Source organism: Balaenoptera acutorostrata, chromosome 7 (assembly GCF_949987535.1).
Source record: "Balaenoptera acutorostrata chromosome 7, mBalAcu1.1, whole genome shotgun sequence".
NCBI lineage: Eukaryota > Metazoa > Chordata > Mammalia > Artiodactyla > Balaenopteridae > Balaenoptera > Balaenoptera acutorostrata.
In genome coordinates this window covers 12784302-12805765 of record NC_080070.1, presented here as the reverse complement: position 1 = coordinate 12805765, position 21464 = coordinate 12784302, and the positions used below count along the sequence as shown (strand labels likewise).

Below are 21464 nucleotides of genomic sequence, written 5' to 3'. Positions count from 1 at the left end.
TAATTCTAGAAATCTTTCTGAAGCATTGGTTGGAACTATTTGGAAAGCAGCTTACTGAGATTCTCCTAAAGGCATGCTCACTGCCCCTCAATCTCTGCTGGTTTCACTTCTTTCTTTACCCAACCAAGACTGCAAGTCATAATATACGTCCATTCACTCAAAGCATATCTCCTCGACTGCTCTGCCCATATCTTGATCCAGCTGACTTGTCTGATAAAACCTCAGTCATTGATGACCATCTCCTCACCAGCATTTTCATTTGGTTCTTTTTCCAATCTCCTATGTCACTAATTCTCTAATGACATTTTCCAAGATTATATCTTATCTCTTTAAACATAGGAGACAGAGTTGTTTTAGGGTGTGTCTGGTAATTTTCACATCTGAGATCTTTGTGGGACTATTTTTGTTGATTTTCTTTCTCTGCTGCTTCTCAGTCATGATGTTTGTATTTTTATGGTGTTTGCATTTCTCTTCATGAATCTGGTTATCTTTGACTTTGTGCCAGGCACTAGATTTGTAGGAATAATTTTCATCTAAGATGGACAGATCATCGACCAGAGAAACTTTTGCTTCTGCCAAGTGTGTGGGGTATAAACAGTCCGGGGCTACCTGATTTGGAATTCAAGGCTTGAGGTGTCCTGGATCACCAAGAGAGAACACTGAGTTTCTCAATGTCCCACATTTGGTACATTCTGGTCTTTTACTGTTGTCCCCCTGGACTGTAAGTCAGTTTCACGAGCACTGAGTCAGGGAAGGCAAATGTCCTTAAGGGCAAGAGGACCGCTATGCTCCCCTCCTTAGATGCTCACCTCTCCAAGATTCCAGCCAAGAATCCCTCACTATATTTTAGACTTTAATTAACTGAAGTTTTTGATGTTGTTTTTTTTACCCAACTATTTAGACAACAAAGAAGGGTTAACTTGAGTGCTCTCATTTATAATTACTGGGATTAAAGTCAAAAGAATTTTATTTGGAATTTTAAATAAAAAACCAATTAATGTTAGATTCTTAGTCTGAGATTTCTTTGATATTTAACTTAAACGACATAGAGATGTTACACTTGAACTTTAATTTCAACCAAAGTATTTCTTTTAAAAACTTAAAGGGTATTTATAATCAAATTAAGACATCTATTTGTTTTTGTCATTTTTATTATTGGAGTTTTAAATTTTTCTTTTTTTTTTTTACTTTTATTGCATAACCTCTGATGTTCCATTGGACCATGTGGCAGGATGGGAAATGAAATAGGGAGTGACTATGTAGACTTGATCACAGAGTACAGAACGGACTTGGAATGTGTTTAATTGCTATGCTGTCAGGACACATCTGTGCTGTTTTTCTGCGAGTATACTCAAGGAGCAATTGTTGGAATTGGGAAGAATAACTGACGTGTCTATCTTTCTTCTCCCCTTAAACCCAGTTTCCTAGGACAACACTTTATTTGACATTTCCCATTTTCGGGGACTTCCCTAAAGTAATCCTCCTGTTCTAATCTTCCTATTCCTTGCTGAATCTTCTCTATGGGAAGGGAAATAGATTATCTTATTTAATCTCTTTATCTTCTTTAGTCTCTCATCTTCTTGCCTTGTTCCTGGCTACAGAGAAAAGAGATAGATTCTTTGGTGTTTTCTCAACATGCACTAAGAATAGCGGAGAACTTTCTTATCCATAGAGGGTCGGCCTGTAGTTTGGAGGGGAGAGAAAGTGACTTAAATTCTGATTCAGCATAGTGTTAGCCAGCCCATTTGGTTTCACATCTGAGCCCTGTTATTTACCAATATCAAAACTGATGTTATTATCTCTGCCTGACTCCGATGTCTAACTCGCAGGTGGTTACGTCTTAGGCCATAATAAGTCAATATTATTTATTGACCCTCTAACACCAACAAATCATAATACCCACACCCCCTGTACTCAATGGAACAACACACAACCCCCCTTATGTGCTGGGCAGACAGCATATTTGTGTTGCTTCTGCCCACTGACCACTAGGGGACACTGTGGCTTCATTGTCATCTAACATCTATGTGGCCTGGAAGGATGGCATAAGGGAAACCATAGGGTTGGGTTTAGAGTTAGGGAGTTGCAGGTGTCTTGAATAATGGCTGAGAATGAAGGAAATAGAGACCAACCCTTCTTCCTCTGCTGTGTAGGTGGGTTTTGCTCTGACTGGAGCTCTGAGCTGGCTTTGAATGATAGGTATGCTTGCAGTGGGCATTCCTCCAAGTTTGCTTAAGACATGGCTGCACAAGGAGCTGGGTGGTGAAGCTTGCACGTTCTGGGTTGGGAAAAGCAGAGAAGCAGTTTGAGGGTCAGAGCAGCCTAGTGAGCCTGAACCAAACCAGCCCAGGCCAGCCCACCAGCTCTGCTGTACTTAGAGGGTAGGGCCAGGAGAACAGCAGGTGCTATCCTGGACCTCATCAGAGGGACCCTGGCCCCAGGGAGCTGACAACCACAGTGATACCACCAGCAAATCCATGTGTCAGGCAAGGACTGGGGTGGATCAGAACAACAGAATTTCTCCCCAAGAACTTTTGCTCTCAGCAGGAAGATGCACAATGGAGTTTTGCCAGACTCCGATGTGTCTCTTGGAAGCAGATGAGGTCTGGCAGAGATAAGAAGTCTTTTGCCTGGGCTTCCCTTGGCCTGATTTCAAGTTCTTACTGTGTGATTAAACCTCAGTCTCCCCCCTTGTATCTGGTATCTAGCTACGGCCTCTTTCACTCATGAGCCCCAAGGATACTGTAACTTATTAGATTCCTATTGCTGCTCTAACAAATTTCCACACATTTTGTGGCTTAAAACAATACAAGTTTATTATCTTACAGTTTTGAAGGTCAGAAGTCCAAAATGGGTCTAAGTGGGTTAAAACAAGGTGTCAGCCCGGCTGCCTTCCTCTGGAGGCTGGAGGGGAGAATCTGTTTTCTTTCTTTTTTCAGCTTCTAGAGGCCACCAAGATTTCTCCACCAGTGGGCCCTTCCATCTTCAAAGCCAACAATGATGGATGCAGTCTTTTCTCATGCTGCATCGCTGTAACCCTGACTCTTCTTTCTTCTTCCACATTTTAGGGCCCTTGTGATTACATTGGGCCCACCTGGAAAATCCAGTCTAGTCTCCCTATATTAAGGTCAGCTGATTAGCAACCTTAATTCCATTTAGAACCTGAATTCCTTCCCCCTTGATACGCAATGTGACACATCCACAGTTCCAGGGATCAGGCATGGAGTTCTTTGTGGAGTCATCATTCTGTCTACCATGCCTATAGGTACCTGGTAACGAGGAAGGAACAAACAATGACCTTTTATAAAAATACAATAACGGCCTCAGTTTTACATTCAGGGTGCAACAGAAACCAAGGGGATGGAACCCACGTAGGAAACAGGCATCTCTGGTAACAAAATCCAGCCTGTAAACTATCTTCTCTTTAAAATTGGCATGTGCTCCTCGGGTTCAGAAGACTCAGCAGTGTGTCTCTGTGCTAATCACAAAATATGGATTTGAACTGGTCCTTCTTCCTGGTCAACAAATAACTTGCTTGAACAGCCCAGTAAACAGAAAGCTTCCCTCAGCTTTTCATAACCTCAACCGTGAGAGGGAGTGGGTTTGTGGCAGCAGACCCCTTTTATAGGGGAAGGGCCCAGTGTTCATTTAAAAACATTGAGCTTTTCTAGGAGTAAGAATACAATTTAAATCAACTCTAGAGAATTTGATTTGCAAAGAGAACATGAAAATCCTCTGCTTATTTCATGGTGGGGATAGAGAAATGAGGGAAATTCTATGCTATGGGCTTTGAGAATTTAATAGTGCTCAAGGATAAATGAACCCAGAAAGGTCTTTCACTGCAAAAAAAAAGAGCTTTCAAATTGAATCAGTTCTCCAGGCATCAATTCGGTCCCTGAAGCCCTAACAATGCAGTTGCTATTCTTGTTTTTCCTGGAGAGCCCAGAGCCCACCTCCTAACTGATGGATGATTTGGAGTGTGATATGACCAGGAGCATCTAGCCACCAGTGAGAGGAATATGAGGGTTCACAGAGAAGCTGGCTTGCAATGAGACAATGAATTCATCTTTAAATGCTTGGAGTTTGAGGTTCAAACGGAAATAGTTGGCAGGCTCTAGCTAAGAGATTGTATAGAGAAGGCAGTATGAATTGATAATATCAAAACATCTGCAGGGAGCCTCTGGATGTGTAAATCTCTATCTTAGATCAATTGTAATTGAGTTCAGTCCCTCCTGATTCCTCTCCTGGAGATGTGGGCTTCTTCTCTGAAGGGAGCTTCTGAGTTGCAGCCCGGGGGGAGGGGGCGGGGGTGGCTCATTCAGTGGTGTCACTGACAAACACATCTGTGGGGATAAGCCGTCTCAAATGCACTTCTCTGCTCGTTTGCACAGGGACCCCGGTCTGGACAATTCCACATTGTTCTCATCCTGCCATGGGCATCCGAGCCCTGTGCTGTGTGGCCCTTTGTCTCCTGCGAGTAGGTGAGTCCTCGGAATATTCAGCGTCCTCATGTAGGGTTTCCTTATTGTGACTCCAGTATTTTTCGTATTCTGTTTCCAAATTCTTTCACAGAGCCCACAGATGCTGGAGTCACCCAGACACCCAGGCATGAGGTGACAGAAGTGGGACACGCAGTAACTCTGAGTTGTGAGCCGATTTCAGACCACACTGTGCTTTATTGGTACAGACAGACCTTGGTGCAGGGATTGGAGTTTCTGATTTACTTCCTCAACCAAGCTCCTATGGACGAGTCAGGGATGCCCAAGGACCGATTCTCAGCTAAGATGCCGAATGCATCATTCTCCACTCTGAAGATCCAGCCCACAGAACCTGGGGACTCGGCCACGTACCTCTGTGCCAGCAGCAAAGACACAGTGCTGCAGAGTCACCCCACCCCATGCAGAAAACCTCTGCTTCCCCTTCTGGCTCCAGCCCCCAGCCATGCTGAGTCCTGAGTAAAAGTCTTCCTAGGCTCCGCCCCTAGCAGCACGGGGGTCTGGTGTTCTCCTGTCCCTAGGGAAGGCAAGGACAGAATGTAACAAGCCATCACATTAGGAAACGTTTGGTGGGAAGGCAGTAGGGGCCTGGTGCCTGGCATTTCTTACAAATTTCTCACAGAGGGTGACAGTCCATGGCTAAGGGTAAACGTCACCCACTGAGCTTTCAGTTTAAGATTGAGTAAGCATCAGATAAACCCAGTTTGAAAAGTATTCTACAAAATACTTGACCGGTGATCTTCAAAAGTGTGAAAATCATTAAAAACAAGAACAGACTGAGAAACTCTCATGGGTTGGAGGAGTCTAAGGAAACATAACAAATGCTATGTGGTATCCTGGATTAGATCCTGCAACAGAACAGTAGAAAAACTAGGGAAATCTGAGTTCAGCCTGTAGCTGAGTTGTAGCAGTGTTAAATTCTTGGTTTTGAGCAAAGTATCATGGTTATGCATGATGTTAACATTAAGGAAAGTTGGGTGAAGGGTATAGAGGAACTGTAGTATCTTTACAGCTCATGAGAAATAAATTCTCCAGTGCTGGGTCTCCGGAGTCCCTCCTAAGCCAGCTTGTCATGTTGCTGTTAATTGTACTTGCTCCCCGAGCTCAGAGCACGCAGACAGACCCAGACGCAGCTGCTTCTTCTTGGTCTCCGTTCCACTGCTTCCTAAACATCAGGCAGGGCAAGGCAGGCTGAGCCGAAGCCTGAAGTGCAGAAGTCCACCCCCAAGGCTGCCCTGGTGCTTCTCTGAGGCTCCCCTTCTGTCCCCTTTGCACACAGCCCCCAGATATGCTGGGGTCACACTGACTCTGCCATCGCTAGTTTCTGCGAGCTAACAAACACTGAAGCTTAACAGTGAAGAGAACGCCAGTTACAGATTTATACACGAAGGATATAAAGTTGACTCATTAGTATTACAGGAAAACGATACCCATAAAAATTTCCAAACTGATCAGCAAGACATTTTGTATTGTGTGGTAGGCTGAATAATAACCCCCAGCCCCCCACCCCCAAAGATACCCACGTCTTCATCCCTGGAACCTGTGCATGTTGCCTTAGATGGCAGAAATGGACTTTACAGGTGTGATTAAGTTAAGATTTTTGAGAAGGGGTGATTATCTGGGATTAGCCAGCTGGGCCCTAATGAGATCATGTGTCTGTATAAGAGGGAGACACAGGGAGATTTGACACAGATGGAAGAGGAGAAAGCAAGGTAACCGCGGAGGCAAAGATTGAACACATATGAGGTCAATACCTAGTAAATGCATAAACAGGCCAATTTTTATTGGTATCAGGTCTTCCTCATCACCCCTCAAGGGGCAACCTTTGGAGAAAACGTGCTCTTTCTTCTATGCTTCTATTTCCCTAGAGGGAGCTCCTAAGACTGTGGACGTCTGCTAACAGGGTGATGTCACTGCCTGCCCACACCTTATAGGGCCACCAGGACATGGATCTGCTTTCATTTCTGCTCATATGTACAAGTTCCCTCATCTGGGAAAGGTCTCATTTTCATCTGGATCCTGCCATGGTTTCCAGGCTTCTCAGCTTAGTGTCCCTTTATCTCCTGGGAGCAAGTGAGTCCTGAGATATGTGAAAATTTCCACTTGGCCCTTTTCCTGTCCATTCTTGTCATGGATGTTCTTGTCTTTTCCCACAGGACACATCTCAGCTGGAGTCCCCCAGTCCCCCAGCCACAGGGTCGTAGAGAAGGGCCGGGCCGTGAATCTGAGATGTGATCCAATTTCTGGACATGATTATCATTTTTTTGTACCAATGTGCTGTGGGGAAAGAAATGAAGTTCCTGATATGCTTCCTAGAAGAGTCTATGCAGGATGACTCAGGGATGCCCAAAGACCGATTCTCAGCGGAAAGGACTGAAGGGGAATCGTCCAGTCTGAGGATCCACCCCTCAGAGCTGGACGACTCGGGAGTTTATTTCTGTGCCAGTAGCTGAAGCACAGTGCTTCAGCGCCTGTCCTTGCTGTGCAAAACCGCACCCTCCCCACTCCTCTCAACTCATGGCAGCCCTGAACAGACTTGCCCTGTGCCTCCTCCCCCAAGGACGAATGGAGAGGAAGAACCAGAACTAACCCTTGAAATACAAGAGTATTTCAAGAAAATTTGGGTGGGGATATCTGTGATTTGGGGTATTCCTGGGGCTCCTTACACAGAACTCAATCTATACAAATCTATTTTTTTAAATTTATTTTATTCAAGTATAGTTGATTTACAGTGTTGTGTTAATTTCTACTGTACAGCCAAGTGATTCAGTTATATATATACACATCTTTTACACATTCTTTTCCATTATGGTTTATCACAGGATATTGAATATAGTTCCCTGTGCTGTATAGTAGGACCTTGTTGTTTATCCATTCTATATATAATAGTTTGCATCTGCTAATCCCAAATTCCCAATCCATATGTAAATCTATTTTTTTTAGCGTGTGTGTGTGTGTGTGTATGTGTGTGTGTGTGTGTGTGTGTTATCCTGGTGTAAAACACAGCGGACTCTTGCCTACCTTGCTGCTCTGATCTAAAAGGAATTGTGATGCTGATTGTGACCACATCTTTATATGCCCTTTTATCGCAAGATACACGTCTCCCTGATGGAAATAAGAATAGTGAATCAAAATGCACTTACTCCTGGTTTGTAGGTTGTTCCCTGATAATAGTGGTAATGGGGGTAATAAATTTAAGTTTCATTTGTCTAGCACAAATCCATTTCCAAACACTTCAAAAACCCCAGTTTTGAGTGGAATAACCAGGTCAATTATCATAAAGTTGATTTTCCTTTATCTGTAGGGTCTGATTTTTTAACGTAAAAAGCACGGGTTAGCACTAAATGCAGATGTGTGTCAGCCAATCCTGAACATTTGTGAGGTCAGGTCCAGTTGCCACAGTAACGCTCTGGCGTGTTGGTGAGGCTTGCTAGTGCGCTGGTGTGGTGGCCTGAGGGCTCTGGATCCAGTCGGAGCAGAATGAGAAACTAGATACATCTCTAAGCGCTGATGCATATCACCCTTTGCACAGATTTCCTCGGGCCAGTGGGGGAAGGCTGTTGCTAGGCACATTTCTACTGGCCACAAGGAGGCATTCTGGCATCACTGATGACCACAAGGTGTAGAAAAGTTCCTTGATACTCTCTGAAAAGTGGACATAAATAGAGGGATTCCAGGACTTGATTTCTGCATCAAGGTGAGGATGGCTTGCAAACATCGGTCATCCATCCGTGACGTGGATAGCAAAACAGACATTATCTCAACAGGTTTATAAGTGAGACTTTAGCAAAAGTTATTCATGTGTTGAGGAACCTTGAACTATCTTATAGGATAAAAGAAACGAGGAGTGAGATGGAGAGGCCAGGATGAAATGGAGCAGATATAGGAACAGAAGCAAATAAGGGACCATCACATCTGCTTTATACCTGATCAAGCCAAGCCCAGATGCCCCTGCCAAACACGAAGCTATGTACAGTATCACAGCGAGGAGTGCCCTTGCCCTGGTGAAATCAACATCACAGGCAGATATGCCTATGAGGGACCAGGGACTCTCCGAACTCCCACCTCTCAACCCAGAGATCAGAGTCTCATTCCTGTCCCGGCCCTGCCATGGGTCCCAGGCTTCTCCACTGTGTGGCCTTTTGTCTCCTTGGAGCAGGTGAGTCCCGGTCAGAAAGGACATCTTTGACTAAAGCTATCCTGTCCCCAGGTCTGTGCCTTTCGTTTATGGGTAACATGACTCTCCTTCTTCACTCTGTCTCTAAATCTTCCACCTCCTCTGCAGGTCACATAGGTGCCATGGTCATCCAGAACCCAGGGTACCTGGTTACCAGGATGGGAAAACCAGTGACCCTGAGTTGTTCTCAGAATCTGAATCATGAAGTCATGTTCTGGTACCAACAGAAGCTGAGCCCAGCACCAAGCCTGCTGTTTTACTACTATGATAAAGAATTCAACAATGAAAAAGACACCTCTGATAACTTGCAGTCCAGCTGGCTGAACACCTCCTTCTGTTCTCTTGGCATCCGCTCAGCAGGCCTGGGGGACTCAGCCACGTATCTCTGTGCCAGCAGCCGAGACACAGAACTGAAGCCTTACCTCCCCTCTGTTCATAAACCTCTGTTTCCCAGATCCAAGAGCCTCCTCTAGACCTGTTTCCCCTCCTACAACCACAAGAGGAAGTGGGTTTATGGCTGTCATTATCTCCTTTGCAGACAGAAGTTGGGCCTAAACTTACAAAAACCACTGACAGTTATGCCAAGAGTGGGAAAAGTGGTTACTCTTACCTGCATTCAGTTTGTGGTAATTTCCCAGGATCACCTTAATCACCCATTCTGTTCTCTTCAGTAGATAAATAGGAATTTTTTTTCTCAGTTGTTGTTGTTGTTGTTTTTAAGTCTGAGTTGTTGACTCAGAAACATGTTAAAGGACAGGCCCAGGCATGAGGTAGCCCCACTGTCCTGAGTCCTTGCCCTTAGGAGAAGAAACGGCCCTCACAGGCATGTGAATGGAGTCTCACATTTTTCTGATCAAGTAGGGAAAATTAGAACTGCTAAAAATTCGTGCCAGATTTGAAGACACATGAAATGCCTGGGACATGCATTATTCACAATGCCTTTAGCTATTTTGCCTGATATGTGTCTATGAACCATTTAAGTGGCACAAATAGGACTCATGTCAAAATCTAGAAGCAGCACCGTGGAAGATACATTAAAATTACTAGAGTGTACCCTATGTTTTTAATATTAATAGAAAATTTTAAGTACTGCAGCTTGATTGAAACAAAAAGGATTTCTGTAGTCTACTAGAACAGCTTTCTAAAAGCCAATAGGTATCTTATGTACTTTACTAGATTGAAATATTTATGATGGCTGATTGAATAAATGGATGCATGAGGGAATAAATTTCGTCAGGGCAAGAAGGAACTGGCATCTGCTAGCTGTGAGATGCCTGAATCAGAAGATGAGAATGTGTTCTATTTTAATTTTAAAGAACACAGAGATATTCCCAGTATGCGATAATTTATTACATCACTACATACGGTCATCAACAACATCACATGCGTCCAACTCTTTAATCAAGAGGCCAAGAAGTACTGCCCAATATCCAATTCTGGTGATGTTAAGTAAAAATCAGAGAAGCTAAAAACCGGCATCTGGGCCACCCACCATCTAACTTCCATGTTCTGCTTTCCTCTCTCTTTGCTCACCACACATCTGCACATCTGATTCAACCCTGTGTCTCTTTATTCATCTGCCTAAATTTCAGATTCTTCTTCTATAAAAGGAGATGTTGGGGCTAGATTTCTCTGGGGCCTCTTCTCACATTGTACGGTTCCATGGCAAAGTCTAGAAAACTGATGCATCCTGAGTGCCATGGCCATAGATGTCCACCAGGGGGCAGGTGAGAGCTCCTTTCCATTCTGTAAACACTCCATGTCCTCTTGAATAAAAGGAGGGGAGAAAAGAAGAGCACAGACTCAGCTCATTCCAGGCCCAGATGAAACATGAGACCGGGGCTGAAGATGCAGATGCCCCCACTGCTCCTGGTACCCTGTCTGATCCTCGTACCTGGACGGCTTTGGGAGGTGTGATGGGGGAGGAGGAGGAGGAAAGGGGCTATCGATATGGTGTGCTGTTGATAAGCAGAGCAGCAGAGAATGCCCTTGTTCTCTAGGGCATATGAAGGTGACTAAAAGTGTGAGGACACACTTGGGAAGGAGGAAATTAAAATCTTGGGAGAATCTGATAGAAAAAAATTGGAAGTCATGTTGTTGGATGCTCTGGGACTTTGGAGAGAGTAGGGGGGCAAGAGTGAGTGGTGTCTTTTCTAAATTTTTTATTTTATTGTGGTAAGAACATTTAACCCTCCTCACAACATTTTAAGTGTAATATGGTATATACGTACAGTAGAATATTATTCAGCCTTAGAAGAGAAGGAAATTCTGCAATATGACACAGCATGGATGAACCTTGAGGACATTATATTAAGTGAAATAAGCCAGTCACAGAAGGATAGGAGCTACAAGATTCCACTGATCCAGGAGTGAGTGGTTTCTTCTGGCTTACATCTCATCCCAGCTGCAGCCTCCTCTAATCTCTCTCATTTACACTCAGGGATTTTATTTCCCAACAGCCATACAAGGGCATCTTATATGAGTACAACTTCTGTGACGATCCAATGCCATCAGATGGATTTACAGGAACCAACGATTTTCCAGAACTGACAGTTATTTCCGCAGAGCTTAGCATTGACTATGACCCCTGCTGAAGGCCCCAAACTCACCTAAGAAAGATACATTAGTTCAGGTCCTCTAAGAAGTAAATTAGCCAAGCCTGGGCTAATCATGCAAGGGATTTATTAGAGAAAATGCCTGTCGGGGGAAAATGGAAAGGAAGCCAAGGGGGCTGGGAAAGTCATCCAGCTGTGATGCAGATCTGGCCTTGTAAGGAGAGAGGGAAGGAGGAAAGGAGGAAAGGGAGGAAAAGGGAGAAAGGAAGAAAAGTAGGTCTTAGGCTGCAATATAGTTCTAAGAAAATCTTAGCAAGGCTGGGCTGGTCCTTAAGTCAAAGTAGAGCTGTAGAGCTCAGTGCCGTCGTGGCCTGCCCCTCGCCATGGGGGGGCAGGGACAACAGCTCGCTTCTCTTGGAATGATACCCCTCTGCTGTCTGAATGGGTCCCTGGGTGGGGTGGGATGCCCTGGTCTTCTTGACTTGTGCCTCCCAGCGTGGAACCTCCACCCTATGAGCAAGCCAGAAAGAGGAAGATTCCAGAACAACTTGGCCAGTTGTTTCTGGAATAGAGAGTTCACCCTATGAGTCGGTGCTGGGTGGAGGAAGGGAGTCCAGACCTCTGGGCTGGACTGGCCAGGAACAGAGTTTCTACACTGTGGAGCTGGTGGGGGTAAGGCGTGCTGGCAGCTGGCTCCTCCCCAGGAGAAACTGGAGGATCCCTGTGTTCTGGACCACGTGCATGTGGGGTAGAGCTTCTGTCACAGAGCAGGAGGGAGGGAGTCATGGCTCAGATGCCACAGACTCATGGCTCTTACTGAGATTTAGTGGATTTTCTTGAGTAACTGTTTCTCCATTTGCTGTATGCTCTTGGGACAATTTTCAGAGGCTTTAAGTGCTTGTTTCTAAATTTTCAGCAATTATGTTGTTTTCCCTGGAAATCAGGTATTCAAAGCTCCTCATGCTGCCATTCTGGAAGTGCTTCCCATCCCAACGCAACGGTTTACATAAACAGGTGGACAGGCCCTGGGCTATAATTTGCCAACTCTTGCTCTAGCCTAATTTTGTCCCACTACAAAAGCATGGCCATTCTGGGGGTGCTGGTGAATCTTTTCTGTGGTTTCTCTCTAACGCTTGTTAGTTTCATTCCACACAGACACATTACTGTTGAGACAAAAATTTATGATCCCTATGAAGATTTCTGGAGTTCTTTGTGTAGCTTCTTCCTCTCTGGTAGTCTTCCTCACAAATTCTAGTGGCCTTTGTCCCCTCTGTCTTTTAACCTCTGTCTCATCACAAAATTTACATGTTCTGTTTTTCCCTCCTCACTGTGCGCAGACATTTCCCCATTTTTTCTGGTTTTAGAAGAATCACAGTCTTGTGCTGCCTGTTTTCCAATGACTGAGTACAGTTGTTTCATATATTCTACATTTTTTTTGCTTGTACACAGCAGGATTCTAAATTTAATGGATAGATTTAGGTTTTGGTAACTGCATTTAAAAAAATAATAGGAAATCAGAAACCTAATTGAAAGTAATGTGAATGCAACTGAGGGAAGAGAAATTTCCAGGACTTAGTGGATAGTCTACAGTTAGTGTGGTCAAATGCTAGAAAGAGATCAAGCAGACAGAGAAACAAAAATAAGTTTTTGTCCTAGAAAATACATAATGTTATTCTTTAGGGGAATATTTTCATAAGAATATATAGAATGGAAATACTCCATGAAAAAGCTGAAGATGGCATCTAAAGGAGTGATTCCTTTGTGGCAAAAGCCAACATGTCTTTATATAAAGATTATTGGGTTCTAGGAAGTGATCACGTCACAGAGAAGCTGCTTATGCGGGATGTAAGAACCTGAGAGAAAGCCACCTGACTCTGCCCTTTTCCTACTTCTGCCATGTGCCCAAAATTCACCTGCTTCATTGTCCTTTGTCTCCTGGGTGCAGGTAAGTCCCTGTTCTGACCTTTCAGCCCCCTGCTCTAAGCCTTTCATCCATGTCATCAGACGCCCTCAAGGGCTAAGTCTCCAACTTCTGTGTGCTTTCTTCACAGGCTTCCTTGAGGCAGAAGTCAGCCAGACTCCAGGGCACCTGGTCCAAGGGAAAGGACAGAAAGTGAAAATGTATTGTGTTCCACGAAAAGGAGACGTTTATGTTTCCTGGTATCGACAGATCCTGGCAAAAGAGTTCAAGTTCTTGATTTCCTTCCAAAATAATAAAGTCTTGGATGAAACAGAGATGCCCAAGGAGAGGTTTTCAGCTGAGTGCCCCCCAAACTCACCCTGTAGCCTGGAGATCCAGCCTGCGGAGCTGCAGGATTCAGCCGTGTATCTTTGTGCCAGCAGTGATTCCACAGTGATAAATATTTGCTAATCTTAATGCACAAACTCAATCTGGGCTCAGCTCAGGAAGCAGGTGGTATAATAGGTTGAAAGGAAATAACAGAAGCCAACTAGAGCTATCTTAAGCCAAATGGAAATTTCTTACAAGGCTAAATGTATATCCTATAAAACCTCAAAACAAGAGCACAGGCATTTCTCTGGAATGAAGTCCTGGAACTGTGACATGGCGGATTTGATAACATTTTTTTTCCACCTTGTTGGCTCCATTTATTCTCCCTTATTATAAACTGTCTCCTCTATTTTTTTTTTTTTTTTGACAGGTAAGGAAAATGTTTATTAGTATAGGACGCTTGTGAGAGATACAAGCGGGCAGGCAAGGGAGCACCGTGATGAAAGCTGGGTGGGCTACATTTTTATAATGTAGAAAAAGTGAGGAGGGGAAGAAGACCACGTCTTCCTCATCCTTGAGTAGACGTCAAACTTCCGTCATCAGCTCCTCCTCCACGTCAGGCAGGAAAGTTTTCTTGTCCCTACATGGTCAAACCAGGACTGTCATGGTGCTATGGAAATGGGCAAAAAGGTGGTAACATATACTAAAATGCGGTAAATCATCTCAGGTTTCAGTATAATGTCACCTTTCCCTATATTTTTGTTTTAAGTGTGCGCAGAGGAATGTGTCCTAGGGATCATTAACTTACTGACATCACTGGGCAGGATGTGGGTCTCATTCCACCATTGCTTTGGGGCATGTCTTGTGCTTCTGCTTCAAGGTCTTGTTGCTAGGCAGGCCTGCTTGGTTTCCATGCTAAGCATGCCTGCTTTCTTGAGTGATCATTAACTTACAGGGGTCTCCCATACTTTTTTCTTTACTTATGATCCCTTAGTGGGAGTAATTATTAATCACCTACTTTGTCCCTTCACTCTGTCCCTATCACCACCACTGCCCCACCCTGCTGGTCTCAGTCCTTTTAGCAAAGTCTCTTGTGATTTATTTTGAGTGAATAGCACAGTGGATGCATTCTACATGGGGACTGTCAACAATAAACAAAGCAAACAAAATGCACAATGTGAAAGCAGTTGTTGCCTGGAAACTGGGCTCACCTCTTGGTAGGTGTGGAGCCAAAAGGCACAACCAAGCCAAAGAGCAGGAGAAGGAAGGATGTATTACGGGCAGCAAGTAAGGAGAACACCAGGGATCCTACCCAAAGCAGAGTCTCCCCAACAGCGACACTGGGGAATTTTTAAGCTAAGGGTCTGTGCATATTCATGAAGGGGCTTGAGCAGAGGATTATTCAGTATAGAATCAGGGCAAAGGTTGACGGAGTCCAAGCTTGAGCTGATTGAAGTCAGAAGGGTCAACATAATCCTCCACCCATAATCCTCCTGGGGGGGGCCTTAGTTCCTTACAGAACTCAAAGATATACTATTATGTATATTCCTTTGATGACCGAGACCTGTTCAAGGAGAAGCATTGCGGCCAGGCTTAGATCACAGAATGGCTTAGGCCAAAATGGCTTCTTATGTCAAGAAAGCCATTCCTGGTTCTCTTTCTCTGAGGACCCCCTAACCTATCTGCTTACACAGTGAGTTTCTGGTTTTTGCAGGGACTTTACTGAGGACTCTGGCCTGGGGAGATAGCCTCTCAGTAGCTCTGAGGAAATGCTCTAAAGAGGTAGGGGAGGAGCAAGGGTATATATGAGTTTTTTGATTGGGAAATACAGGTGGTCAAGCATACATCTTGGTAAAAGATTACTGCTAATCACAAAAGACAGACATCTCAAGTTACTGATTTTAGTGCTTTCTGTGTTTGGGAAGATGCAAGAATCAGTGGTCATTGAAATTCTCCCTTAGATCCACATCTTAACTAGGGGCCCACATCCAAAACACAGCATGCTTACTCCTGCTTTCCCCCATCCTGAATTCGCCTCAGGGCACTCTGCAGTTGGGCGACTGCAGGGGGTTGCAATTTAATCCTTGTGGAACTGGAATGGTGGGCAGCATTTTTGTTGTTGTTTTTTGGCCTCACTGCAAGGCAGGCATGTGGGATCTTAGTTCCCCGACTAAGGATAGAACCCGTGCCCCCTGCAGTGGGAGCAAGGAGTCTTAACCACTGGACCTCCAGGGAAGTCCCTGCAACGTTCTGTTTACAGGACTCCGAACTCCAGGGGTAACCAGCATTCCTGGGGGACATTCTGATTTCATCCCCTTGAATTCTTTTTCTTGCTTTGGTTTTTAATGCTGGTCTGACCCACTCAAGTGAATCTCAACCTTTCCACCACCCCCTGAGTCTCAACCAGACTGCTGTGATGTGCTTCTGGACCCTTCCACAAGATGCTGGCTGGGCCTGGATCTCCTTCCCCTCGTTGTCCCGCTCGATCACCCTGATTTCCCCGGGCAGACCCCTCCTCCCGTCCCTCCCTGGAGCTCTATCACTGCATTGGTGCTCAAGCCCGTGTATTGGCTGGCATCTTCCTGGTGGCAGTGACACTGAGGCCACTGCATTCATGTGTGTCACAGGGCCCATCCTGTGCAGAGCTGCTCACCTGCCCCTGGGACCGGGACCCGGGATATGGGCTGGAGCCCAAGCTTCCGCAGTGACCACTGTCCTGCCCTGCTGCACAGCGATGCTTGGACCCTGGACCCAGGCACGTCAGAGCTTCTGGCCAGCCTGGACCCAGCCCTGCTGCATTCGCTCCCGCCACCCGGGAGATGTGACAGCCTCCTGAGGGATAAACACATCACTCTCCACAGGACACCCAGCTGCAGCCCTCAGTTCATTGCTCCTCCTCGGCCACCAGCCCAATCAAAGCATCCCCTTGGCTTAGAACTCAGACACTCCCCCACTGCAGATGCTGGGAACCCCTGGCTTAGCCACAGACCACAGTCGGGCTTGCCGGGGGAGTAGGCGTGCAGCAGGGAGGGCTGCTGGCTCGGGGAACAGCACCCCTGCCCTCCAGCCGGGGTCCAGGCCTTCCCAGGGGAGTTCCCCCCCACACTGCTCCCATAGGCCCTTGGGATGGATGTCTGGCTCACCCACTTACTGAGCTCCTGCCTCCACGCCCTCACCCCCCGCCGTGCTTTGTGTCCTCCTCAGCCTGACTGGCCCAGGTACCCTGTACCCAAGTCCCAGAACCCCCGGGGGGGGTCCCCTCCCGCCCAACCCCATCCCTCCCTCTGCAGGGTCCTGCCTTCCAGCCAGAAGCAGGCTGACCTCCGCTGGTTTCTCTGTCCAGTCCAGTCCTATCCGGAGGATAAACTTCCCGAACAACCCTGCCCGGCCGAGGGCAGCTAGCTGTGGACTCAGGCAACTCTCTTCCCCACTGCCTCCCAGTGGGCCTCACTGTGGTGCCCGATCGCAGGGGACCCCCGGACCCCCTACACCTGAGGCTCTGGGTCTCTGCTGCCCCCTCCCCGTCGTTAGGACCCTGATGGGAGGGGCGGTCTCGGGCTCTGGGCCACACCCAGAGCGGGAAAGGGTGGGAACACCTGTGTTTATCTGCGGCACCGAAGCAGCGGGAGGGCTCCAGTGTGGCGGTGGAGGGAGGGGCCTGAGACGCAGCTGGATTTCGGGCTGGGAGCAGATTCCTGGGTCAGCAGCCTAGCCCTGGGGACAGTGACAGCCCTGTCTCCCCAGAGGCTGCCCTTGAAGTGAGTGAAATGAGGTGTGCAGAGGTGCCAGGGAAAGGGGTTCTGTCCTGGCGCTTGGGGCTCTAGGGGCTGCGGATGCCGGGGTCCTGGCGCTTACTCCCATCCCCTCCCCCCGACACAGGCCGAGACCTGGCCACACACCCACCCACGCCCGGCAGGGCACGCGGACCACACGCCTGTCCACACAGCGCATCTTATGCACCTGCGGGCGGACAGGGCCTGCACAGGGGCAGGCCTGGGACCACGTGTCCCTCCCAGCACGTCCCTGGGACTCAGTTCTGACTCCAGGACCCTCAGGCTCCGTTCCCAGGTTCCCCCTGGAAGGCTGACCGGGAAGTAAGGGTAGCTGGCAGGGGTGTGGGTGCAGAGGGCAGGGGGACCTAGGGGGCCCCAGGGCCTAGAGGGTGGGCTCAGCAGGGTGAGGAATCAGAGGAGGAGGCTTCGAGATCCTCTTGGGTCTCGGAGGGGCTGGGCTTTCCTTTCTTCCTGAGCTTTGGGAGTCTGGGCTGGGCACAGGGTCTCGGCGGTTGGGGGCCAAATCGCAGCAGAGCCGACAGCAGGCTGAGCGGGAGCCCGAGGCCCAGCACGGTGACGCTGGCCCGCAGCCCGCCGTCGGCCGCACTGACGTTGCACGGGAAGCTCTGGCAGCAGCGGCTGCCCACGGACGCCGCGCAGAGGTTGACGCTCGGGATGGGGCAGATCGGGGAGCAGCCCTTGTTCAGGGTGTAGCCCAAGTCCACCACGTTCCCGATGCCAGCGGATGCAGAGATGGTCACACAGTAGCTGTCCGTATCGGAGCGGACGGTGGGCTTCAGGCAGTACCAGCTGCTGTTCTTATTCACGCAAGAGAAGCACACCAGGGAGTGGGCTCGCTCCACACCCAGGAGGACAGCCAGCAGCACAGGCAGGAAGACCTTCATTCTGGAGGGGTCTGGCGTCCCGGCTTGGGGTCTCACGAAGCCTGGGGTCTCATGAAGCCGAAGGAGTCAGCCTTGCTCGCCGGGGGACGCAGGTCCCCAGCCCGGCCGTGCAGGCAAGCCTGCCCCCTTTCCTCTATTTCTTAGATTTCATAGTAGCAGATGATTCTAGATTCAGATGGCAGCCCTCCAGCCACATTGAGAAGAACCAACCTTCTCTCATGCTAGATTCCAAATCCAGAAAATAGGGGGGAAATAAGATCCTGTTTTACTCAGAAACATGCTTTGGAAAGTACATTGGTCAAATGAGTTGAGTTATTTTGAACAACATGGCAGCTGAGGGTCTGTCACTTTGGCCTTATGGATCAAGGATTCCAAAGAGAGGAATTCTATAATTAGGAGCCGGGTCACCCAAGAGATGTCTGTCACACATGAGGTGTGAAGGATAATCAATGCATTTGCTGGATAGGAAAAGAGAAAGAATTAGAGAAGGGATCAAATCCTTAGTCTTTAGAATAATGTCAGACCAAGCGAAAACACTGGTTACTTTCTTTTTAAGGAGTGAAATCCAGGTAACACAAAAAGCACGTTAATTTTAAGTGTAACCATGTCAGACCCCACAGTCACTAATTTGTTTCTATGGAGTTGAGGGAGGAGACAGATTAATATGTTCTCAGTGGAAAAATACCTGATGCGCAGACAACTGAAAACTGATATTCAGACAGTTGAAGAATCCTCAGGTATCTGATCCAAAGTGTAATGAGGGACAATACATTCCACATCAGTGTAAGTGAGAGGACCTAGGGAGGTCATTGCCATGACATAGAGCAGATAGAGAATTCAAAATCCCTCTGTTAAAATTTGATGATCCATTCCTTTCACAAAACTGGTCATTTCTACACCACCTACCACGAGGCTTTTTTATGCACTCTTTCTAGTCACATCTGCTCTTATTTCAGTATAAGATGAACCCAGTTGCTTTACTCCCAGAAGTCCAGATATAATTCTTCTTTTCTCAGGCAAAATTTCATTCTGACCCCTTGAAACAGAAGCTCAAAAATAAGTGCCCCATATTGTCATTTGTGTTCCTCTCCAAATCCAGTCTTACTCTTGATCACGAACACCTTTGCTTTTGTTGCAAAAGAGTCACTCCTTTGAATGCTATCTTCAGCTTTTTAGGGGAATATTTCCATTCTTATGAAACTATTCTCCTAAACATTAAAATTATATACATGCTGGAAAAAAGACATTTCTGTTTCTCTGCCTGCCTGATTTCTTTGAAGCATTTGACAGTACTGACTATACCCTAAGCCCTGGAAATTTCTCTCAGCTTCATTTACATCGTCTTCAATTAGGTTTCTCATTTCCTATTGATCCTTTTCTTTTAATGCAATTCTCAGAACCTAAATTTATCCAGTAAATATTCTCTTTCCCAGGATAATTCTTCTTGTTCTACTTACATTTTAATGTAATTTAATGCATTAAGTGCTCTGTTTTTGTTAGTTTAGCCTATTAAGAATCTCTACTCAAAAAAATTGTAAAATGTGATCTGAGACAACTTGCCTCACCTGAGTGTTAGGTTAAACAGGTAAATTCTAGGACAGAGACAGAATTTCTGGAAGAGGGTTATAGGAATGCATATAATTTTGCCTAGTCCCTGGTGATTTTTGTTCATGTGAAACGTTGAGAACTTCTGCCAAGAGAACTTTCTAAGATCGATAGAATTGCAAACTTGTGTAGAGCTCTATCGTTTTCTTCTTGCTCTATTTTCACTCTCTTCTTTTCCCTTTTCCACTTCCTCTTATGTTTTCCTTAAACTTCAACTTCCCTAAGAGCCCTCAAGTGGGTTTGGGGCCTGTTTACACCATCCATGTAACAAAATAAACGAGACACCGAACATCTGGACCAAGGATTCCCCATCTCCTGCAGAAGGTACCCCTGAGTCTGTGGGTGTTGTCAGGGGAGCCCAGAACCTCCATTCCTCTTGGCTGCTGTGCCTCAGAAACCATTGCTGGGAAAGCTCATCCTGCCCCGACCCTGCCATGGACACCAGCTCCTCTACTGGGTGACCCCTGCCTCCTAGGGGAGCTCAGGAGTGCATGAGACCTTGTGTAGAAGATGTTTTCCTGGAGCTACTGTAGGACCACTCTCGATGCCTCCATCTCCTCCCACAGGACATGCAGTCCCTGGAGTCAGTCAGACCCCATCCACTGGAGCAGAGAGATAGGACAAGGGGTGAGTCTCAGATGTGATCCAATTTCTGGTCACCTATTTGTTTACTGGTATCAACAAAATCTGGGGCTGGAAATGGAGTTTCTGATATCCTTTCATTCCCAAACCACCGCAGCTGAGTCAGGATGCCCAAGGAACGATTCTCAGCTGAAAGACCCAATGACACCTATTCCACCCTGAAGCTCCATCCCGCGGAGCTGGGGACTCGGCTGTGCATCTCTGTGCCGCGGCGGCATGGGCGGCGCCGCGTGGCGGAGTCAGTTTCTTCCAGTGTGCGAGGTCCCTGGTTTCTCTCCTCCCCCTGAGCTCTAGGAAGACGTGTGAAAAGGCGATTCCCCGTCCTCCTGCCTCAGAAGCAGCAGCTTGATTGCTCCAGCTGCTGCCGGTAGGAAGCCGGACCATAAACCATCTCTTAAATGATCATGATGGGCATGCTTTGGGGCCCGGGCTTCTGAAATTCCTAAAAGTAATGCAGAATTAGGCAGTCTGTGAATTGCGAGTTTAGGAATAAAGACCCCTCCCCGCCCCCAGCCAGATTCAAGTACAGAGAGACCAGATAGCTGAGGTTGATATCTCAAAAATGCTAAGAAATTCCTTCTGAGTTTACGTCAAAGACAACTGCCCTGCAAACTCTTTCTCCATCAACGTACCCTCCGGAGGTGATGACCTCTACGTGGAACCGCAGAATGCAGACTACCAGGGGTTTATAATAGTCCTGTTATCTCAGGTCTGGCCCCTCCAAGACCGACGGTCCTTTAAAATGGTTAAATAGGAATAACTGAGGGAAGAGCAACGACAGTCTTCTGGAGAGGAAGGAAGACAGAGAAACTGATTAGTAACACCCCACTCAGAGATTATGTAGGAAATTCAAATCTCACATCCTGGTACAGCTGCCCAGGGAAGCATGAATTTATACTCTATGATTTCAACCCCTCAACTCCTCCCTTCTCTCTCATAGGCTCCAGATCCACAGACACATTAGGAATTCAGGAAACCTGCTTCCTAATCGCAATTCTGCCTTTTTTATTTTAAGCTGTAAGACGTCGGCAGATGCCCTCAACTCCCTGAGACTCAGTGTTCTCTTTCAAATTAGAGACTT

The 21464-nt window shown here is 46.7% G+C and overlaps 1 protein-coding gene and 2 gene segments (V, D, J or C); 2 read left to right on the top strand and 1 right to left on the bottom strand.

Moving 5' to 3' along the window:
• Positions 1-4401: 4401 nt before the first annotated feature.
• On the top strand, positions 4402-8562 carry LOC130708628 (T cell receptor beta variable 12-4-like; the record flags this gene model as incomplete). The annotated part of the segment is given in 3 exon segments: positions 4402-4481; positions 4573-4864; positions 8508-8562. Coding segments are annotated over 3 exon segments (396 nt in total), but the record flags the coding sequence as incomplete, so codon positions are not given.
• Positions 8563-8606: 44 nt separating this feature from the next.
• On the top strand, positions 8607-16860 carry LOC130708627 (T cell receptor beta variable 3-1-like). The segment is given in 4 exon segments: positions 8607-8655; positions 8782-9071; positions 10595-10626; positions 16749-16860. Coding segments are annotated over 4 exon segments (483 nt in total).
• Positions 16861-17626: 766 nt separating this feature from the next.
• Positions 17627-18155, bottom strand: LOC103003891 (lymphocyte antigen 6E-like). The gene has a single exon (XM_057550438.1). It carries the CDS (start codon positions 18134-18136, stop codon positions 17627-17629), a length of 510 nt encoding a protein of 169 aa, XP_057406421.1. The 5' UTR covers positions 18137-18155.
• Between the last annotated feature and the right edge of the window lie 3309 nt (positions 18156-21464).

Bases quoted from the DNA above. Each gene is read 5' to 3' on its own strand.
- LOC103003891 (XM_057550438.1), bottom strand. From the start codon at position 18,136: ATGAAGGTCTTCCTGCCTGTGCTGCTGGCTGTCCTCCTGGGTGTGGAG.